The sequence below is a fragment of the Periophthalmus magnuspinnatus genome, chromosome 3 (assembly GCF_009829125.3).
Source record: "Periophthalmus magnuspinnatus isolate fPerMag1 chromosome 3, fPerMag1.2.pri, whole genome shotgun sequence".
Taxonomy (NCBI): Eukaryota; Metazoa; Chordata; class Actinopteri; order Gobiiformes; family Gobiidae; genus Periophthalmus; species Periophthalmus magnuspinnatus.
The window spans coordinates 15636967-15657114 of NC_047128.1; the positions used below are offsets into that span (position 1 = coordinate 15636967).

A 20148-nucleotide genomic window follows, 5' to 3' on the forward strand; every position below is an offset into this window, starting at 1 on the left:
AGACAAAATTGTAGACCTCCACAAAGCTGGAAAGGGCTATGGGGCAATTACCAAGCAGCTTGGTGAAAAAAGATCCACTAATGGAGCAATTATTAGAAAATGGAAGAAGCTAAACAGGAAACTTGGCATTCTTTTTTTTTTTTTTTTAAGCAAATGTTTATGTTTGCCCTATATATTGTTTACAGGTTAAGGCTATATTTAGGATTAGGGTTAGGTTTTGGAACAGTTAATTTGGTTACTTTAGGGCTTTGGGACATGCATCGCTAGTTCGAAGTTAATTTTAAACACACCCAGAAGACAAAAAGAATAAAATCAGAACATGTTTGTACATATCTATACTACAGGGTTAGCTGTTTTCATGCAGAATAAGACAGATGATTTGGTTGCTTGTCGAGAAATTGTTGGTACTTAAAAAAAAAATTTTTAATTAAAAAAATTGCAGCCTTTGCCATTTGCTCCATTCAAATTGCAATTTCGGTTGTGATTAATCTTGCAGCCCTAACAGCATTTGGAGCAGAGCTGAGTTCCTAATGTTACCTTGAAGGCCAAGCAGACTTTGCGTGCCACCAGCTTCTCCATAGCGCTGAGCATGACCGGGTACCGCACCTCTTTGCCCTCACTGTCACGCTCCACCTTCCCATCCAGAGCGGGAGACTTCCGAGCCTCAGCGTGGGCGTAGTCTGGTCCCACTGTGTATACCTGAAACACAGGTACAGGCAGGAGTTTGACAAAATATCCTGTGTGTTAGATGCCTTCTTTGTGTGTGAGATACCCTCCCTGTGTGTCCATGGGGTCCTATTCTGTGCATAAGCTGCTAACCCTGTAGTTTAGACCTATACAAACATGTACTGAAATTTTTGTAGCCCAGATGCCCTCCCAGTGTGTCAGATACCATCCCTGTGTCTCCAGGAAAACAGATGGGTTTAAAATGTGACACTGTTAACCTAATCACTATTGCCATTCTTGTCAGTTGTCTTTGTACCTTAACGTCGGTTCCATCTGTGGGCATGAACTCTTCATAGATGTAGGAGCCAGTCTTCCTCACACTGCTTTCAGGGGAATACACACTGCTACGACTGCCGATCTGAGACAGAAGAGCAGAGGAGAGGGTCAGAGGAGCAAAATAGAGGGACAGAGCAGCAGAGGAGAGGGTCAAAGCGGCAGAGGAAAGTGGCAGAAGAAAGTGGCGGAGGAGGAGAGGAGCAGAGGGGCAGAGGAGCGGGGAAAGAGGAGAAGCAAGGTAAAGAGGGGAAGTAGAGGACCAGAGAAGGAGCAGAAGAGCGGAGGAGGAGCAGTACCTTCCTGAAGAGTCTCTGGCTGCCTCCTCCTGCAGATGTGGGGTAGTAGATGTACACATTGTGGTCTTCAGCACAGACAGGCTTCTCTACAAATGGCTTCTGGAAGATCTCACCATTCACCTCCACATGGTCCTCCCCCTCCACCAGACTGCACTCTAAAGAAGATACCAGAACCAGGACTGAACCAGGACTGAACCAGGACTGAACCAGGACTGAACCAGCACTGAACCAGGACTGAACCAGCTTTAAACGAATGGTATGTAAGACTTTGATTTTTGTTCAGTTGTCGTTGTAGAACATTTATAAAAGTGTAAAACACAGGACATATACAGTTCCTTTAAAAATGAGCTTAACCAGAACTAAACCTGGGGCTAAACTAGGACTGAGCCAGGACTAAAGCAGGACTAAAGCACAACTAAAGCAGGAGTAAAGCAGGACTAAAGCACAACTAAAGCAGGAGTAAAGCAGGAGTAAAGCAGGAGTAAAGCAGGAGTAAAGCAGGACTAAAGCAGGACTAAAGCAGGACTAAAGCAGGACTAAAGCAGGCATATAGGATGAGTGAGGGTTCTGTTTCAGTGTGGTATAAAAAATAAAACAGTGCATTAGAAAGACACTCCTCTCAACAGATAAAGATCAAGTTCAGTCCAGCAGAATAAACTACACAGACATCAGATCAGATCATTTACACGGTGTAGCCCCTAAACCTGGGGTCAAAGGTCATCCACAGTGTAGCCCTACACCTGGTGTCAAAAGTCATACCTTCAGGATGGTCTGGGTCTCGGTTCAGTACAGCATATCGAGGAAGGTCTATGCCCTCCTCCTGCAGAATCCTGTAAACCTCTCTCCTGAAAACACAAGAGAAACCGAACTGAACCAGGACTGAACCTAGACTGAAGTAGGACCAGTAGTAATACTATGGTAGTACCTGTCCTGTATATAGTACTGCATTAGTATTAAATAATAATAATGATAATAATAATAATAATTAAAACTGCAAGCAGTGATAAAGGCCCTCGCCACCCCTTGCGACCGCAGGGTTCATGGCACAGCGAAGTTCATGCCTCTCGTCTGCGTTTAGATCACCTTTCCCCCCACATCAGCGTCTATGCAATACTACTCCATTTGTTCCAAAGAGTGCAATTCAGACATTTTCACACCTGCACGGTTGGAAATAGAGGTATGTTTTCATTGACTTTTTTGTTCAGTATGATAAGTGGAATATTTGTAACAAATTTCAATGGTCTATGACAGGGGTGGCGAACACGGGGCTCTCGAGCCGCATGCGGCTCTCTGCCAATAGGAATGCGGCTCTTTGCCTCTTCATATTTTCTATATACTGTGGCTCATGTTTCACTTGTTTTTTCTCTCTTAAAACACATTCAAATCCACCAGGGCTCATTAAAACAAATAATAAACAATATATAAAAACTGATTTATCAGCTTTTTTTACGCTGCGTCTGACACGTGACCGCTGGTCATCTGCGCGGGTTACGTCTAATGCCGCGAAAATAAGTAAACATTTCATGCACGTGCAGACTGTTACCCTCGAGTCAAAATGGCAAAATGGAAAACTAAACAAAAATATGAGGATGAACACAGGACATTTCTGGAAGAATGGGAAGATGATTACTTTTTTATTGAATGGAATGGCAAATCACTCTGTTTAATCTGCAATACTACAATATCACATTTCAAGGCTTCAAATCTTCAGCTTCATTTTAGCCTCTCCATGCTAATATGGACAAGGAATTCCCCAAAGGTTCTGAACTACGCAAGCACAAACTGAGCACCTTGAAAAACCAGGTAAAAAGACAGTCTCAAGTCTCAAATGTTTCAGCAATTGAACAAGCATGGAGAAACTGTGACACTTGCATCCTATAAAGTTGCCTGTGCTAAAAAAACGTACAACGAAGGAGAGTTTTTAAAACTTTGTTTTTTAAAGTTTTGTGGATGTAATTGAAACCTTGGCTCCAGATAATAAAAAATCCCACTGAGATTATCATCCCATCACTCCAACAAGGTAAGAAAATCTGTGATGTGGTTTGGAAATAACACCTGACTTATGCTTGTGTTAATATTTTAATAAGATAAAATAAGATAAGCCTTTATTAGTCCCACAGTGGGGAAATTCCAGTATTGCACCGCACAGTTAAAGAACAGAAGGAAAAAGGTACATGCAATAAAACAACATACCGGTAATAGATAAATAGCTTAGAATAATTCAAAAAATAGACTTAAAAAATAAACTAAAAATATTCCATCAGTTTACATTATACAGGCCCTACATGTGTTTCTGAAGTGTGTTCAGTATTTGCGTGTGTCAGAGAGAGACAGAGATGAAGATAAAGAGCAAATGTGTGTGTGGGTGTGTGTGTGTGTGTGTGTGTGTGTGTGTGTGTGTGTGTGTGTGTTTGATAGAGCGAGAGAAAGAGAGAGAGGAAGAGATGCCTGTGTGCGTGTGTTTATGTGTGTATGTGGGGGGTATCTGACCTCTGGGGTAGGTGCTGTGTTAACTCTGGCTAGGCTGCATTTGATGTGTGTGTTGAGGGTGGACACTTATCTTGAAATGAACAGAAGTACAATGCTTGCTGTTATTTTGGGAAGTAATATTGTTGTAATTGTGTGTGTGTGTGTGTCTGTGTCTGTCTGTCTTGGCAGGTCAGTGCATCGTGTGGCTCTTTGACTCTTATGGTTGAAAATTTTGTCTCTTTGTACCTAACTTGTTTGCCACCCCTGGTCTATGACAAACTTTTTTTTTTCATCTCAGTTAACCAAAAGCCATGTATTTCTATGACAAATGTTGGACTTTCCCATGGTAACACAGTTCCAAATAGAGGTATGTTTTCGTTGGCTTTTTTGTTCAGTATGGCAATACAGATGTACATGACAAATTTGAAAAGTTTTTGACAAAGTAATTTTTTTGGGTCCAATTCAAAATTTCAAGGGGGTGCTGTGGAGCAATGTAATGTCTCAGCTATCTAAATTGTATATCAATGCGTTCAGATCATCATTCTGCACAAAACAAATATTAATGCCGGAAAATAGGACACTGCAGGTTTCAGTTACGCGCGATGTAATACTTTAAAAAATTGCTTCTTTTTTTTTGCAGGCTGGCCACACCTACATTTTATGACTATGGCAAAATTCAAGATAGTAGCCTATAATCCCACATGGATCTAATTCATTTTGACCAATTTTCAAATTTCTTGAATAAAAATCCATGGCGTAAAAAATTCAAATGTGTGAGTTAAAATTTTGAAAAAATTGGGTTCTGCCCACAATGGCCGACTTCCTGTAGGGTTTAGGGGGTCATAATGTAATTTTTTTACTTGTCTTGACATGTGCTATGGTTGTACCAAATTTCATTTGTCTACGGTGAAAAAGGTCTCTCATTGCCATAATGTATTTTTATTTTTGAGAAGGGACTATTGAGTCATTTTGAAAAATGTGTTTTTTTGAACATCTAAATAACACATTTTTCACCAACCTTCAATTTTGGGTCCAATAAAATTGACTTTTCGTTAATGTTTAGGGGGTCAAAAATGGCTTCTATCTAGAAAGAATAATACCGGTAATAATAATGGAATTTTTTTTCCATCCATTATTTTTCTCCTAAACCATAAAAGCTACAGTCATGTGACTTTCTCATATTGTGCCCCATCACAAATAAGGCCCCTGTGAATTTTTTCACAAGTCCACGACAAATTGATTCTTCTATGAATTTTTGAAAATGAAATTTGAAGAGGGCGCTAGATAGCCATTTTGTGAGATAGTTGCATATCACTGTGTTCAGCTCACAAATGTGCATAAACGCTGTATTAGCTTTTTCTCAACAAAAAATGTGTGAAAGAGCAATATTTTTTGGAAATATTCCCAAAATGTGATGAAAACTGTGCGTGAAGATGTCCTAAATGCGAGGGTGTGTGCTTTTGTCATTCTCAGGTTTGATCCAATATGGCCGACTTCCTGTAAGTTTTAGGGCAGGGCCATAATATCATTTTTGTCATATCCTGAAATGTTCTCATTTTTGACGTGAGTTTCAGATTTTTACGTTGACTTTTTTCTGAGTCATGCTCCTATTGGCCCAGTGAAAATGAAATTTTGAGGTGGCACTACCGAGTCGTCTTTTGTTATTTTTTTTGTCTTCGGTGGCAATTAGACCTTGTCAAGTTCAAATTCACTCACTGGCCTGTCAGGGCGTGTTTACTACTTCATTTGCCATTTTCCGGGCTCCGGACACGGTTTTAATGAGTACCTCACCTTCAATCGAACCCTAGGGGTTCGGTGAGTCAGTCTCAGGGGTTCGGTGGAGGTCAAGATACGCACCCGACTCATATGATTTGAGTCGGGTGCATGTCTCAAATCAGATGTGTCTCCAGATGCCGGCCATGTCCCAATTTGACAAATGCACCCTATCGAAGTACCTGCCCGACTTAAATGCGCCGTTCTTTGGTCAATTGAGACAGAGCATGAGACACGGCCAGAGTGATGCCCCAGCGTTGACTGGGAGGATCCCGGCGACAATTGCGCTCTGATTGGACACCTTACCGTAATGACAGTAACATATTTAAAGAGCCCCATGCCTCTGCTTTGACATGCTGTTTGAATTTACTTGAAGCACAATTGGTTGCTTTGTGTTCATGCACTGTATTGGTTTTATTCTTTGAACAGTGATGTTAATGCACGATTCATTTTGTGCACCATTAAAACATACATGTGTCTTGAATTTGAAAAAGAAAATCATTTTATTTTTCAATAAAGAAGGGTTCGGTGAATGTGCATATGAAACTGGTGGGGTTCAGTACCTCCAACAAGGTTAAGAACCATTGCTCTATAGAATAGTAATAATAGTCTCTGCCTCAAGTAGAGAAGTTCAAGTATCTCGGGATCTGCAGTGATGTGGTTGCTATATCGGACCGTTGTGGTGAAGAAGGAGCTGAGTCGAAAGGTGAAGCTCTCGATTTACCGGTCAGTCTACGTTCCTACCCTCAACTATGGTCATGAGCTCCCTCCTCATGGTGGCTGGGCTCTCCCTTAGAGATAGGGTGAGGAGCTCAGTCACAGGAGAGTAGCTGGGAGTAGAGATCTTACACATTGAGACGAGCCCGCTGAGGTGGCTTGGGCATCTGCTCATGCCTCCTGGAAGCATCCCTAGGGAGGTGTTCCAGGGATGTCCCACCGGGTGGAGGCCCCGGGGAAGACCCAGGACACACTGGAGGGACTATGTCTCTCTGCTGGCCTGGGAACACGTTGGGGTCCCACCGGAGGAGCTGGAGGACGTGTCTGGGGTGAGGGAAGTCTGGGAGTCCCTGCTTGGACTATTATTATTATTATTATAAAGCATTAGTCTTCTACAGCTCTTTTCCAGTAGCTTTACATCCATTATAACCACAGCTGCCCTGGGGCAGATTGACAGAAGCGAGGCTGCCAGTGTGCTCACATACCACTTTCATACTAGGCAATGTGTCTGGAATTTCCCCACTGTGGGACTACTAAAGGCATATCTTATCTTAATGTGGGTGAAGCATCTGGACAAAGGACACAACAACAGTTTTTAGCACTGGCGCCCCACTGTAGCACTTGGTATTCTCAACGGTCTCCCATCCAAGTACTAAGGAGACCCAGCCCTGCTTAGCTTCTGAGATCTGACAAGCTGAGGCTTTGACAAGGAGGTTTGGCCACAAAGTACCTGTCCTGTATGCAGTACTGCAGTAGTAGTAGTAGTACCTGTCTTGTATGTAGTACTGCATGTTGAGGTCATTGAGCAGTAGAGGGTTCCTTAGTTTGACGTACTCCACCGCTTTATCCAGAGGGAAGCCTGCAGCAGACAGAAGTACTAGTAGTATTGGTAATACCTTTGGAGTGGAAAGAGATGAGGCTGTTGTAGCAGTTGTAGTATTTGTAATATTTTAGTAGTTGTGGTAATAGTAATATTTGCAGTAGTTGTCATATTCAGTTTTAGAGTGAAATGATGAGACAGTCACACATTGGCCACTGCTCCACGGCCTCGTTCAGTCACAGTAGTAGTAGTAGTAGTGGTCGTAGTAGTATTTGTAGTAATACCTTTAGAGTGAAATGATATGAGGCAGTCACACAGGGGCCACTGCTCCACTGCCTCATTCAGGATGGTCTCCTCATTAAAAATGACCACTGTGATGTATTGAAATCTGCAGAGTCTCTCCAGGATCTGGGTCATGGGTTTGGACTTGGACTTCTTCATCATGCAGCATATTCCCACAACGATCTGTTGCTCTGGAGGCTGAGGGCACAGGCACCAGTGCAGATATATGTATAAGCAGCTCAGAGGTCAAAATGCATCTGCTGTGTACTATCTGCCTCTCATTATAAAGCCTTTTAATGTCTGAGAATCAGGAAGTGTGTGTTGGCATGCTAGTTGTTAACTTTACAGTGACGGTAAAACTCCGCTCTGGTCTTATAAATGCTTATAAACCCCTTGCTGTAAATAATTAGGATGCTCAGAATACATAAGCTAAGGAGTGAGGAATAACTTTGGACCACTACAAACTGTATAAAGCAGACATACTCTGCTTGTGTCTGCTCTATATGTTATAATTTATGACACCCATGGATCACAATTTTTTAAATCACAACATTGATCTAAAACAACTTAATAAAAGAAACAAGTCCACCGACTTTCACGTTAGAAAATTGTGGTGCCCAATGGGAGCGGACATCGATGTAAACGTCATCACGACAAAGTGTCGCCCCTCCTATGGATAGCTGCACATCACAGAAGTGAGCAGTGGATTTTTATTTCCCCATTTGTGCCAAAATTACTATACAACGCTGCTGAATCCAACATGTATCACCATGCCAGAAAATAAAATTTAAAAATGAACTACAGAGGTACAATGTATCAGTGATATGAAAATGGGAATTAATCTGCAAAATGATGTTGTTGTTTTTTAAATAACCGATTAAAGATTGCTCAAACATGCACAAATCAATCCAAGTAAATAGTGAGGGGAAACAACTATAACATGATTAGAAAAGTCCATTTTGCGGAATAGTTCACTTTAAAGCGAACTAGTTCTGTTTTTCACGTTTGTAAGGTAGTGAAAATCTGGTACAGTACCTTTAAGTTAATTTAAGAAGTTATTTAATAATTTAATAATAAATCCACATTTGAGAGTGAATTTTAACTTCCTCTCACCGAGTCCGGCTCCTCCTCCTCCTCGTCGTACAGGTCCATGTCGGGAGCGCTCATGTCCAGAGTTTCGCTGTCATCGTCCGGCCCCAAGAAGAAGGTGGGCGTCGGCCTTGAGTGAGCGGGGCTGCCAGGACGTGACATCACCGCCACATCACCGGGAGGGGTGGGGCCGGGCCAGGGGGGCGGGGTGAGAACTAAGGAGGGACTGAATTTAGGCTAGACTAGGGATCAATTTAGAACTGAACCAAAACTAAACCAGGGCTAAACCAGGTCAGAACTCGAACTGAAACCAAGACTACACCAGGACTGAACCCGAACTAAACCAAGACTGAAACAAGGACTAAATGTGTACAAAAAATACATCTAAGGTCTTGATTTATTTTTGATCTATTATTCTGAGGTAACTTCAAATTGACCTATCTTGCAAAAGTGCTCAATCCATAAAAAACATTCACTTCTGGACATTTCAGAATAAGTGAGGTAGAAATAGGGAAGCAGGAGGGAAGGAGGACGTCAGGGAGGGTGGGTCCAGAGCAGATCCAGGGTTAGTCCGGGGTTAGTACAGGTTTAGTCCAGATTTAGTCCGGGAGGCGAATGGCGAGGTTCAGACAGAGGAAGAGAGACCCAGGGACCTGAGTATTCCATCAGAGGCACAACTGTGAATGGAAAAAAAAAGATAATTTTAAAATCTTTAACAAAATAATGTTAATGAGGTATGCTGCACAGTGACCTATGGGTTAGTTTGAGCACACACCCAGTTCTGACTATGTGTTACAGCTGCAAGCTTAATCACAATCGAATGGAAATTACAATTTAAATGGATGCAGTAAGCAAGCACCATAATTTCCTCCACAAACAACAAAATCTCCTGCCTTCTTCTGCATAAAAACTGCTAATCCTGTATTTCAGATCTGTACAAACATGTTCTGAAATGTCCCTGTGTGTCAGATGCCCTCCCTGTACATCCTTGAGGTCTTATTCTGCATAAAAGCCGCCAAATCTGTAGTTTAGATCAGTACAAACAAAACTCACTGAAATGTGAGTCTTGTATTAGTTTGTCAGATTTCAATCATTTTCTTCTGGATCTGTTTAAAATATGAACTTTGAACAGAACGCCATTATTAAAACATGAATCTCAAATCTAATCACAATTATGTTTGTTGTTGTTTCCTAAATCGTTCAGTGCTACTGTGTGCTGAATATCCTCCCCACACTCCCACACCAACTACAGTCATGTCAAATCACTAGAGCTGGAGTTGAGACTAAGCTAATATTCACCAACACACTTGTAAAACCTTTACCTTTAATTAGAGATGTTAGGAGCTATCATTCATTCTTCAGCTTCTGTTTCAGGACTAAATCTGTTAAAAAAACAAAAACAAAAAAAAGGGGGTGAATATATTGCACAGAGGAGGGACAGTGAATATATAGCCTTTTTTCCACTAGCACGGTTCGCTTGGGGCTGCATTGGAGTGGGTCTGTTTGGCAACCAAGTTGGGTTTCCATGCTCCAGGCATGGAAAGGGTCAGGGTCCAGGGCCAGGACTCTGCTCCGTGAACAACTGACATCACCCAGCACAACTATTATTAACTTAATAAATCAAATCTAAATTGCACCCAAATTATTATTTAGGTAATTATTATACTTAAAGGTTGTTTTCACACATGTTAGTGGCTCTGTGGACCGACCCCAGTGCGCATTAAATTTAGTTCTGTTTACTCTACATTTGGGTGGGCCTTGTTCACACACACCGCTCATCATTCACCCCAAACACCCAGTATGAGCCACTGTACGCGTTGGTGGCGGAAGAGAAAAAGTACGACAGACCGCCCAATGCTCACCTGCGACAGAGGCAGGAGGAGACTGTGACTGATATGATCCAAATCCTCGTTCGACGAACATGTCAAACAGCAGCTCTGCCGCACCCATTCATACAAATATACGTGAACGCAGTGCTTATTTGTCAAATTCCAAGCACTTTACTGTCACAGCAGACTGCGCAGGTCAGTCCAAGGTCGGCCGCGTTCACATAGCACTCGCTATGAGAACACTATGTGATTTAAGAGCTCTCGGACTGGCAGGTAACTGCTGTGAAGAATGCGACTGATGGGTTCACACCGGCCCAAGCACCGCTCTCACAGAGAATGCTCTTTTACGTCGACCTAAGTACTGGCAGTGTGAAAACCACCTTAATCATAAAGCAGATTTCAGCGGGTCACAAAAAGATATTTAGTTATTTCAAATTGGTGGCACTGTGAGACTGCTAAAGTTAGCGTAAACACAAAACTACTCGTTTATTGTCAGCTTTTTCTGCATATATTTCACTTCTCTGCACCTCTATGCCACGTTTTAGCATCTCTTTAAGTAATGCACTGAGTTTGTCTCATATTAAGTGCATTATACACTGGAAATATAATATTTTTAATCTTGACAGCAAGTGGCGTGCACTTCCACTTCAGATCCCTCAAAGGGGGCGGTACAGATCACTTTAGACCAGTGCTTCTCAATTATTTTCTATCATGACCCCCCTATGAACAAGAAAACATTATCTATTTTTTTTTTTAATTTTATCCTTATTTGAACTATACATTTTTTTGAACAACTGATTTAACCATTTGATACTCAAAAAATAAAATATCATGAAATTTAATTAAATATCAAATAAAAATAATTAAATAAAATAAACATCAAATGAATAACTTTAGATTAAAAATAAATATCAAAATAATACGTTAAAATTAAATAAATATCCAATCAAAACAAGCAATTTAGCAATTTGGTATGCCACCTTATATGGGATGATTGTTGGCAATATTTGGCACGTTTACGCTGAAAAAACTCCAGCGTCTTATCAGCGTGACTGAGGTGTAATGAGGTGGCGCCTCAACTTATTTGGCTTCATACTGTCCGCTGCCACAGCAGACACCGGTCTGTCCTCGTGTCCCACCAGAGTCACGGTGAAGCCAAGTGCTCCATACTCTTCATCAAACTTCCTCGTCTTACTTTTCGGGTGACTTCCGTGCGTCTCATTACCTCCGTCTATCTCCGCCTTTCTTTTCATCCCTGTTAAAATGTTTTCCATAGTGTCTCTTTAGCAAAAGTGTCTCTTATTCACTGCCCTGTGTCACGATCTGTTCGCTCTCTCCTGTTCTTTGCTGTGTGCGCGCTGCGTACGCACTGTCTACAGGGGGGCACGCCCCACTATTTGAGAACCACTGCTTTAGACAGTGGAAACACTCAGGGTCCGCACCGTTCCGCCCCGTACCAATCATATGGAAACGAGGAATACATGGTGCAGAGCAGGGACAATGAATATGTGGTGTAGAGGGAGGAGAGTTTTGCAGAGGAGGAACAGTAGTGCAAAGGAGGTACAGTGGTTCAGAGGAAGAAGAGGGGTGCAGAATAGGGAAAGTGGGTAGAGGATTGTTGTGTAACAGTGATCCTTGAACTAAAGCAGCACCTCGTCACAGCTCATGTTTTTTAAAAGGAAATGTGACTAAATTAAATGTAAACTTTTATGTGTGTAAGATTATTCACATGAGGACTATGAAAAAACTACAACCAGGTCTAGACCAGAACTGAAAGCCAAGACCAAAAAAGCCAAACCAAGTTATAACCCAGCATTAAATCAGAACTAAACCAAGACTAAATCAGAACCAAATAAGGACTAAATCCAGGTCTAAACCAGGATTAAATCAGAAGTGAAGAGGGACTAAACCAGGACCCAAAACCAAGACCAAAAAGGGATCAACCCTACTACTAACCCAGGACTAAATCTGAAGTAACCCAGGAATAACCCAGGCCTAAACCACTACTAAACCAGGTCTAAAACAGGCATAAACCAAGACTAAACCATCACTAAAGCAGGACTAGTCTGAACAGGAGCGTTAGCGCTGTAGAGCAGTGCATATGTTAAGTGGTGGTTAGGACGTCAGCTACAGAACCAGCGTTAGGAGCGAAAAATGTGTAAAATCAGACAAATTTAAGAGTTTAAGATTAAACTGTTTGTGCTGGACCCGAGTTGGAGCCCGATCACTGTGACCTGAGGCGTCAGTGAGCCATGTTACCGCGGAATTATGAGGTTTAATCACGAGGTTATCCGATGTTAGCTTTCACAATCACTTGCTACCTGAGGCTAACGTTAGCACGGAGCTAACCAAGACTAGCGGTGAACTGTCAGGACAAAGGGCGTCTTTGGGGCAGTCTGAGGCGGCGAGGAGAGGCAGCAAGACCCGGGGAGAGAGGCTGCAGACCACGGGAGGCTGGTGCACTGTAGGCTCGATGTGGGAGGTTTATATACAGACTTACTCACAATTTAGCCCGAGTCGGAGAGCCTTCTGCTCTTCTGACAGCTCCCCGTGAGTGACAGACCGGCTAACCAATCACAGAACAGTACCCGGGGCAAAGGGCGGGGCAGAGGGGAAACATGGGCCAATTAGAGACGAGTAAATAAAAGAACGAGCAACGACCATTTCCTGTGATCCCAAAAAAGTACCAGACTGCATATAAACTGCTGCTGCTCCTCCTCTGCTCCTCTCCTCCATTGCACTGACATTTGCTTATAAGCACTGGTTAGGTTAGATTGGATTATTTTAATTTCTTAACATCTGTAGTCCCCTGGAGTTACATCGATGACAACCCCTCTACTGCTTGTCTGGATGAATCCCTTCTAAACCTTTTTCAGTATTCTTAAGTGGAGTCATGATAACATAAACCAACAGAAAATATGCTGCTAAACCAGGGTCAGCATGTGTCTGATCAGGGCTGTGTGTATCATGCCAAAGGAACATGTGTGATCTGTTTACATGGTTTATTTAGTGCACTCTTTATCACTTTTTTATTTGAGACAGACTCTGTTCACTCTTTGGGTTTGCACTCGTAGGAGTAAAGCACATGGTGGGTGAGCAGGTTTATCTTGCATTTGCAGAAGCTACATTTGCTGTCTCCAGCCTGGATTGTGCATGAGTAACATTTAATTTTATTTTTGGACACCATCCTGATGTGAAGTAACACCATGGGAATCTTCTCTTGGAGCGTGAAGGGCTGGTTCCAATCTGGATTTTGGGAGAGCACTGAGTTGGTCTCTCCCAACTTCACCTGCATTGTAAAAACAACAGGGTGAGTATATGTACAGTTGAAACCAGAAGTGTACATGCACATGCACTATATATATATATATATATATATATATATATATATATATATATATATATATATATATATATATATATATATATATATATAAAACTAACACATACACTTTATTTTTCATTACTTTCAGAAGTCTGAAGTTTACATACATTTCATTAGGATTTGGTAAAAGAAGAAGAAAGAAAGCAAGAAATTGCTTTTAAACTGTATGACTTGGGTCAAACGTTTTGGATATCCTTCCCCAAGCTTCTCCCTCTAATTGGTAGGAAGTGCACTAGTCCCTCCTGCAGCAAAACAAACCCACAACATGATGCTGCCACCCCCGTATTTCACAGTTGGGATGGTGTTCTCAGACTTCCAAGATTCACCCTTTTTCCTGCAAACATACAATGCTCATTATGGCAAAACAGTTCAATTTTAGTTTAGCTAGACTATAGGACATGTCTCCAAAAATTAAAGTCTTTGTCCCTGTGTGCATTTTCAAACTGTAATCTTTTTTATGTTTCTTTGGAGTAACAGCTTCTTCCTGGCAGAGTGGCCATTCAGCCCATTACACTACTCGTTTCACTGTGGATAATGACACACTCTTACCAGCTTCAGCAGCATCTTCACAAGGTCTTTTGCTTTTGTTCTTGGGTTGATATGCACATTTCGGATCAAATTGCATTCATCTCTGGGACACAGAACCTGTCCCCTTCCTGAGCGATATGATGGCTGGGCATTCCCGTGGTGTTTATACCTGTGTTTAAACCTCTGACTTTAAAGAAAGTAATGAAAAATTGTCCGAAAATATCTTTTCTCATTATTTTGGCAATAGAAATAATTTTGGTATTCCTAATTGACCTAAAACAGGAAAAGTTTAGTTTGATTTCATTTCATGACAGTGAGAAAAAAAAAAAAACATGTGTCGTTTATATAATGTATGTAAACTTCAAAAATCAGATACAAATTGAAACTAAAACTAGTATAGAAACTAGATACTCATTTGAGCAGGTATCGATACAAAAACGTTCCATTCCCAGGACAGAAATTAAGCTTTTCTGAATATCTTGCTGTATTAGAACAAGTATAAGACCACATAGATATACACCCATGAACAACTATGGAACCTACCTGGACAACTGAGGGATATAAGTGTAGAAAGTGAAATTCTAAACTGATTACCCATGCACTGGGTCAAAGGTGTGCTGGGTCAGACATGTTACACTCTTAAAGTCAAACAGGACTCACCATGTTGTACCAGAGTGAGAGATCCACTGTGTACTCATCACGGTCCCCAAACAGTTTTTTTCCAGCGTGAATCGTAACAACACTGACACAGTCTGCGGCAGGAGCATCCTCAGAGGTTACAGGGTCAGATGTCAGGGTCAGAGTGAGGAGAGCACAGAGGAACTTCCACATCTTCAGATCTGTAGACTCACAATTGTCCCAATGCCTCGAACCGCACTTTTATTATGAAACACACATGCATGAGCACATTTATCATGGAGCACACACACACAGTGGGCACATTTATCATGGAGCACTGTGTGGAGATTTGCTTGAACAAACATCACCCCCCCCCCCCCCCCCCCCCCCCCACACACACACACCCACACCCACATACAGTGGTACAACCCCATAACCCCATAAACTGCTGGCTCACTGCTGGTAAATAAATCTATCACTCTGTAGTGTCAGAAAACATCACGAGACGTGATGTCACAATCCCAAGCTCTATTAGCAAACACTGCCAAGTAAAGTTTAAAATAGTCTGGAAAAAGAAAAATTTAGATTATGTTCAGTTAAGCTCAGATGAAAGTTTAATTTGAATAACAGAGCTTCAAACAGAGTAATGCTTCAGTTAGCATCACAGGCCCAGGGAATGTTGATGACATCAGCTGCAAAGTGTCAATAGTTGCATTTCCATCACCTTGTTTTTAATGTGCATTTTGAAGATCCGTATAAGTAACGGAAGGTGGAAACATACAAATATCAAATTTTAGAACCGTTAATTAACATATTCACTTGCTTCAGGTGGATTTTGATTTAAGCACATAACAAACTGCATTTTTGGAAGGTATTTCATTCAGGTATTCGCATTTAGCCACATTACCCACAGTTGGACCTGCACTGGAGCAAAGTGGACACAAGTGATGGACGAAGCCAGAATAATCCTGTCATGCTGTTGTCGGCCCAAAATCCTCCAGAGGAGTACACATAAACAAACTTTGTTGCAACACACAATTTTTGAGGTTCGGGCTAAAAATGATGTTGGCCAACTAACGACTTGCGAGACACATAAGCGCAGTCTAATCTTCAGTAGTGAGTAACATGGAGAAAGTTAATGCTCGTCCAGCGTTGTGGACAAGTTGTGGGACTTCAGAGGTTGTTCTTTTTCCATTTACAGTGCAATACCTGGCAAAGGGTGAGCCAAACCAAACTAGGATTAGCAGTATCATGACAAAGAGCACAAAGCAGCTCCGGTAACCAGTTCATCAATAACCTGTACGTGCTCAAATGCTTTGATGGAAATGGGGCTAAAGTCACATTCATTATGCGCTTTTCTGATGCAAATTTTGAAAATATATTCATTTTATATAGGTGGAAACCATTGACTGTATACATAGATGGATAGTTAACCTACCATAACATTCCAAATAGGAAGTGAGCATGGCCCTGCATCCGACTCCATCAACTCTGGCTCCAATTCACGTTCTATTGAAAAACTGTCGCCCCTCTCTCCATAACTGCTGCTGTCAGTCTTGTCATTTTTGTTCTTAAAATGTTCGTATTACCTCCTTTAGTTCACCTCTTTATGCAGTCTATGACGGAAATGCAGTTAATAACTAACTTTTTGTTTTTTGTAAAAAATAAAATAAAATAGCACATTGGCGAGTAAGCTATCAATGTGTCACTATGCCAACAATCACTTGCTTTCATTTGCTGGAAAACCACCAGAACCATTGACTGTATATATAAATGGGCATAGCTAACCCATTAGCTGCGTTCCAAGCAGGGAGTGAACAATGTTGATTTTAAACCGGTTTACATCCAAGTGGAATCCCAAATTTAGAACGCCAAATTCACTTCTATAACTGCCAGCCTTGATGAGCTTCACTTGGAATTGAACGCTTTTGGTAACGTTACACTCACTTCTTTATACAGTCTATGGTCAGGACCTGGGCCCAGGGTCTTACATGTCACCCCAGCATCTCTGTCTAGGGCGCTCCAATGGACTCAGGGCTAAACCTGTCTTGAACATCTCACTGGTCACATTTTATAATAAGGCAGATACAGATACAGAGACTATCACACCAATGTAAATGCACCAGTTCAGATGGAAGGTGTTCATCTGAACTGGTGCATTTGCATTAGTGTGATAAGCTCAACGTCCCAAGTGTCCAGAGTCTGATAGTCACGTCTATAAACCCACATCAGATCTGCTCTGGAGTCGCCCTGTCGTAATGCAGGCGGATTGGATGCCCATGCAATTTGAATGGACACAATCAACAAACTGCCAATGCTGACATTTTCAATTGCCATCATTTCTTCTGTCTTAAAAAACAGCTAAACTTGTAGTTTTGATCTGTGCAAACATGTTCTGAAATGTGAGTCCTGTCATTTTGGATTTCAGTCTTTTTTCTCAATCCTATTAAAATCCTATTATTAACACATTTTAATTTGTTGATGAGGCCTCCAACAGCAGAGCAGTTTGGTCTGTGGTGTAGTCTCTTGTCTGGTCTCTGGTCTGGTTTGATCAGTTTATGGCTACAAAAAACAAACTATTTACAAAACTTAAAGTTTAGAGTGCTTTTGGTTAGATTTAACAGTTAGCATATAAAAACCTCTGCAAGATATATATATATATATATATATATATATATATATATATATATATATATATATATATATATATATATATATATATATATATATATATATATATATATATATATATATATATATATATATATATATATATATATATACTATACTATACTATACTATACTATATATATAGTATAGTAGTATACACGGTACAGTAGTAGGAAATACATACTTTTTTTTTTTACACAGTTGGTACATTCAGAAGGTCAGCTTCAGACTGCCTAAAAGAGTAGGACTTGGAGATCAATATTGAAAAGCCATTGTCCGACTCATTGTTTGATACAGGCAGTGAATTATCGGCACTTCATCTTTATTTATAAAATTTGTAAAATGCCTATTAAAAGCATCACTTATTTCCTCTTTAGAATTTACAATAGCTGAATCTAATAAAATATCAGTTGGTAATGAATGAATATCAGGTTAGCTTCTTAGTTGACAGATTTTACTTTTGGCTTTTACTATAAATGTATTAATAAAAAAGTTTACGGCCACATCAGGGCCAAGTGATTCTGATGTTAACCCGGTATCACTGTAATACAGGTGAGAGATGAAGTCCTGGTCACTGAAATTTTTATATGATCCTCTCACCTTTACACACGGACGTGTGTTTTTCACTTTTGTATTTCGAATACATCCAATTGGACAATGGCCTCTAAAATTAAGTGGAAAAACACGATTTGCCTTATACAGTGGCTTGCAAAGGTATTCACCCCCCTGGAATTTCTTCACATATTGTCACGTCACAACCATAAATTTAAATACATTTTCTTAGCATTTTATGTGAATTAGCAACAAATTGCTTTTAGAAGTTGCCTGGTGATTTTGTAAAGATTGAATATTGACCTAATGACTAAAAAGAGTCCACCTGTGTTTAATCTTGTCTCAGTATAAACGCAGCTGTGCTGTGAAAGCCATAGAAGTTTGTTGAGAGAGTTGGGGAACAACCACAAAATGAAGTCAAAGGAGCGCAGCAAATCATTTGGAGCACACAGAAGGTCTGTCTGTTAGAGTCTACGAAAGACTTGAGACTGGAGCAGAGGTTCACCTTCCAGCAGGACAACGATCCTAAACGTAAAGCCAAAGTGACAACAGAATGTTTTAAAGCAAAACATATTCATGTGTTAGAACGGCCCCGTCGAAGTCCACACCTAAATCAAATTGAGAACCTGTGGCAAGATCTGACAACAGCAGTTCACAAATCTGACAGAGCTTGAACTGTTTTGCCAGGAGGAATGGGCAAAAATTTCAGTTTGTAGGTGTGTAAAGCTGGTGAAGACATACCCCTAAAGACATGAAGCTATAATTGCAGTAAAAGGCTTTTGCACACTGCACTTTTCAGTTTTGTATTATTTTTTTTTATCTGGAAATGATGTTTGTTTTTTTCCTTTCTACTTCACACTTATGTACCATTTTGTGTTACTTGTTCACATAAAAAGCAAATTAAAAAAAATATTTAAATTTGTGGTTGTGACTTGACAAAATTTGAAAAAGTTCCAGGGGGATGAATACTTTTGCAAGCCACAGTAATAAAGGGGTTTGTTTGTTAAGATTACATCAGTGAGTGTGCCTTTTATTTAAATTTCTACAGTCATGTCAATTAATTGTGTGAGATTTAGGCCATTGCATAAGTCTTTCAAAGTAGTACGAAGTTAATATTTATATCACCCTTTATTAGGATGTCATAATTTTCCAGTTTAGAAAGCATCATGAATAGATCATGACTAACATAAATAACTACATACCTAACAGACAGAGACAGATTAAAACATCTAGGCTTTGAACAGGAGCCAAGAAGGTCCACAGACAGGTGATCTTTGACATAAATGGCAATACCTCCTCCTTTTGCCTATCACAACGAAAACCCTTGTAATTTTCAGTATTGATTTCCTTATCACTTATTTTATTTGATTGATTTTCAGAAAATATAACAATATCTGGGTCTGTTCCATATGCCCAGACTTTAATGTAATTTAATTTAGATATGATACTAAGTACATTCATACACATACTAAGAACATTATCAGTCCCTTCCTTCCATACCTTCTTGTAGTTTTGCATTTCAGATAGGCCTAACTCCTTAGGGATAATAGCTTTATTTGAGTTTGGTTGGGATCGATTTGATGCCTGGGAATTAGGTTTGTTCGTAATATTGATATCAACCAAGGTACGATAATTTCTTTCATTTCTACCAGATATTCTATGTGTGAATTGAAATTTACACTGGGAACAGCTACGGTCGCATCTAGTTCATTCATGGCGATGGAAATGGACTTGGATTTTCCAACTGTCACCAAGTCAAGGAGTTGGTCATGAGACTGACTCTGGAGTTGAGTCAGTAAGGAGATTCGGTTCTCTAGTTCTGTCATCCTCGCTTCCAAGTGTAGACAACTGTCACTGTGCATCAAGCTGGCGATTTATGCCATCCTGTAAAGGAAGTTAAAACTCAAGCAGTAAAAAATCAAATATAAAAAATTGTGGACTTGGTCTTTTTTCTTTTACTAAGTCGTTTTAGATCAATATTGTGATTTAAAATATCCAAATTATAATATAATGATCCATGGTTGTCATAGATTATCACTACAGAACAGACACAAGCACAATAGGTCTGATTTAAATCATGTCTTTATTTGAGACAGTCAGACTCTGGGTTTGATTTCT

At 40.5% G+C, this 20148-nt stretch overlaps 1 protein-coding gene across 6 annotated transcripts in view; it reads right to left on the reverse strand.

The window, feature by feature from the left end:
• Positions 1-12829, reverse strand: part of ppip5k1a (diphosphoinositol pentakisphosphate kinase 1a) — a 47678-nt gene extending 34849 nt beyond the window's left edge. For 4 of the 6 annotated variants that reach the window (XM_033985297.2, XM_033985306.2, XM_055231559.1 and 1 more), the window contains exons 1-9: positions 12782-12828; positions 9771-9830; positions 8473-9125; positions 7362-7557; positions 7026-7116; positions 2058-2143; positions 1299-1453; positions 983-1084; positions 538-699 (exon numbers count right to left, since the gene is read on the reverse strand). In XM_033985297.2, the coding sequence (XP_033841188.1) occupies positions 538-699; positions 983-1084; positions 1299-1453; positions 2058-2143; positions 7026-7116; positions 7362-7557; positions 8473-8610 (930 nt within the window). In that variant the 5' untranslated portion in view covers positions 8611-9125; positions 9771-9830; positions 12782-12828. Of the gene's footprint in view, positions 1-537; positions 700-982; positions 1085-1298; positions 1454-2057; positions 2144-7025; positions 7117-7361; positions 7558-8472; positions 9126-9770; positions 9831-12781 lie in introns of all 6 variants that reach the window. The other 2 variants (XM_055231552.1, XM_055231557.1) reach the window with 2 other exon arrangements.
• Positions 12830-20148: the final 7319 nt, after the last annotated feature.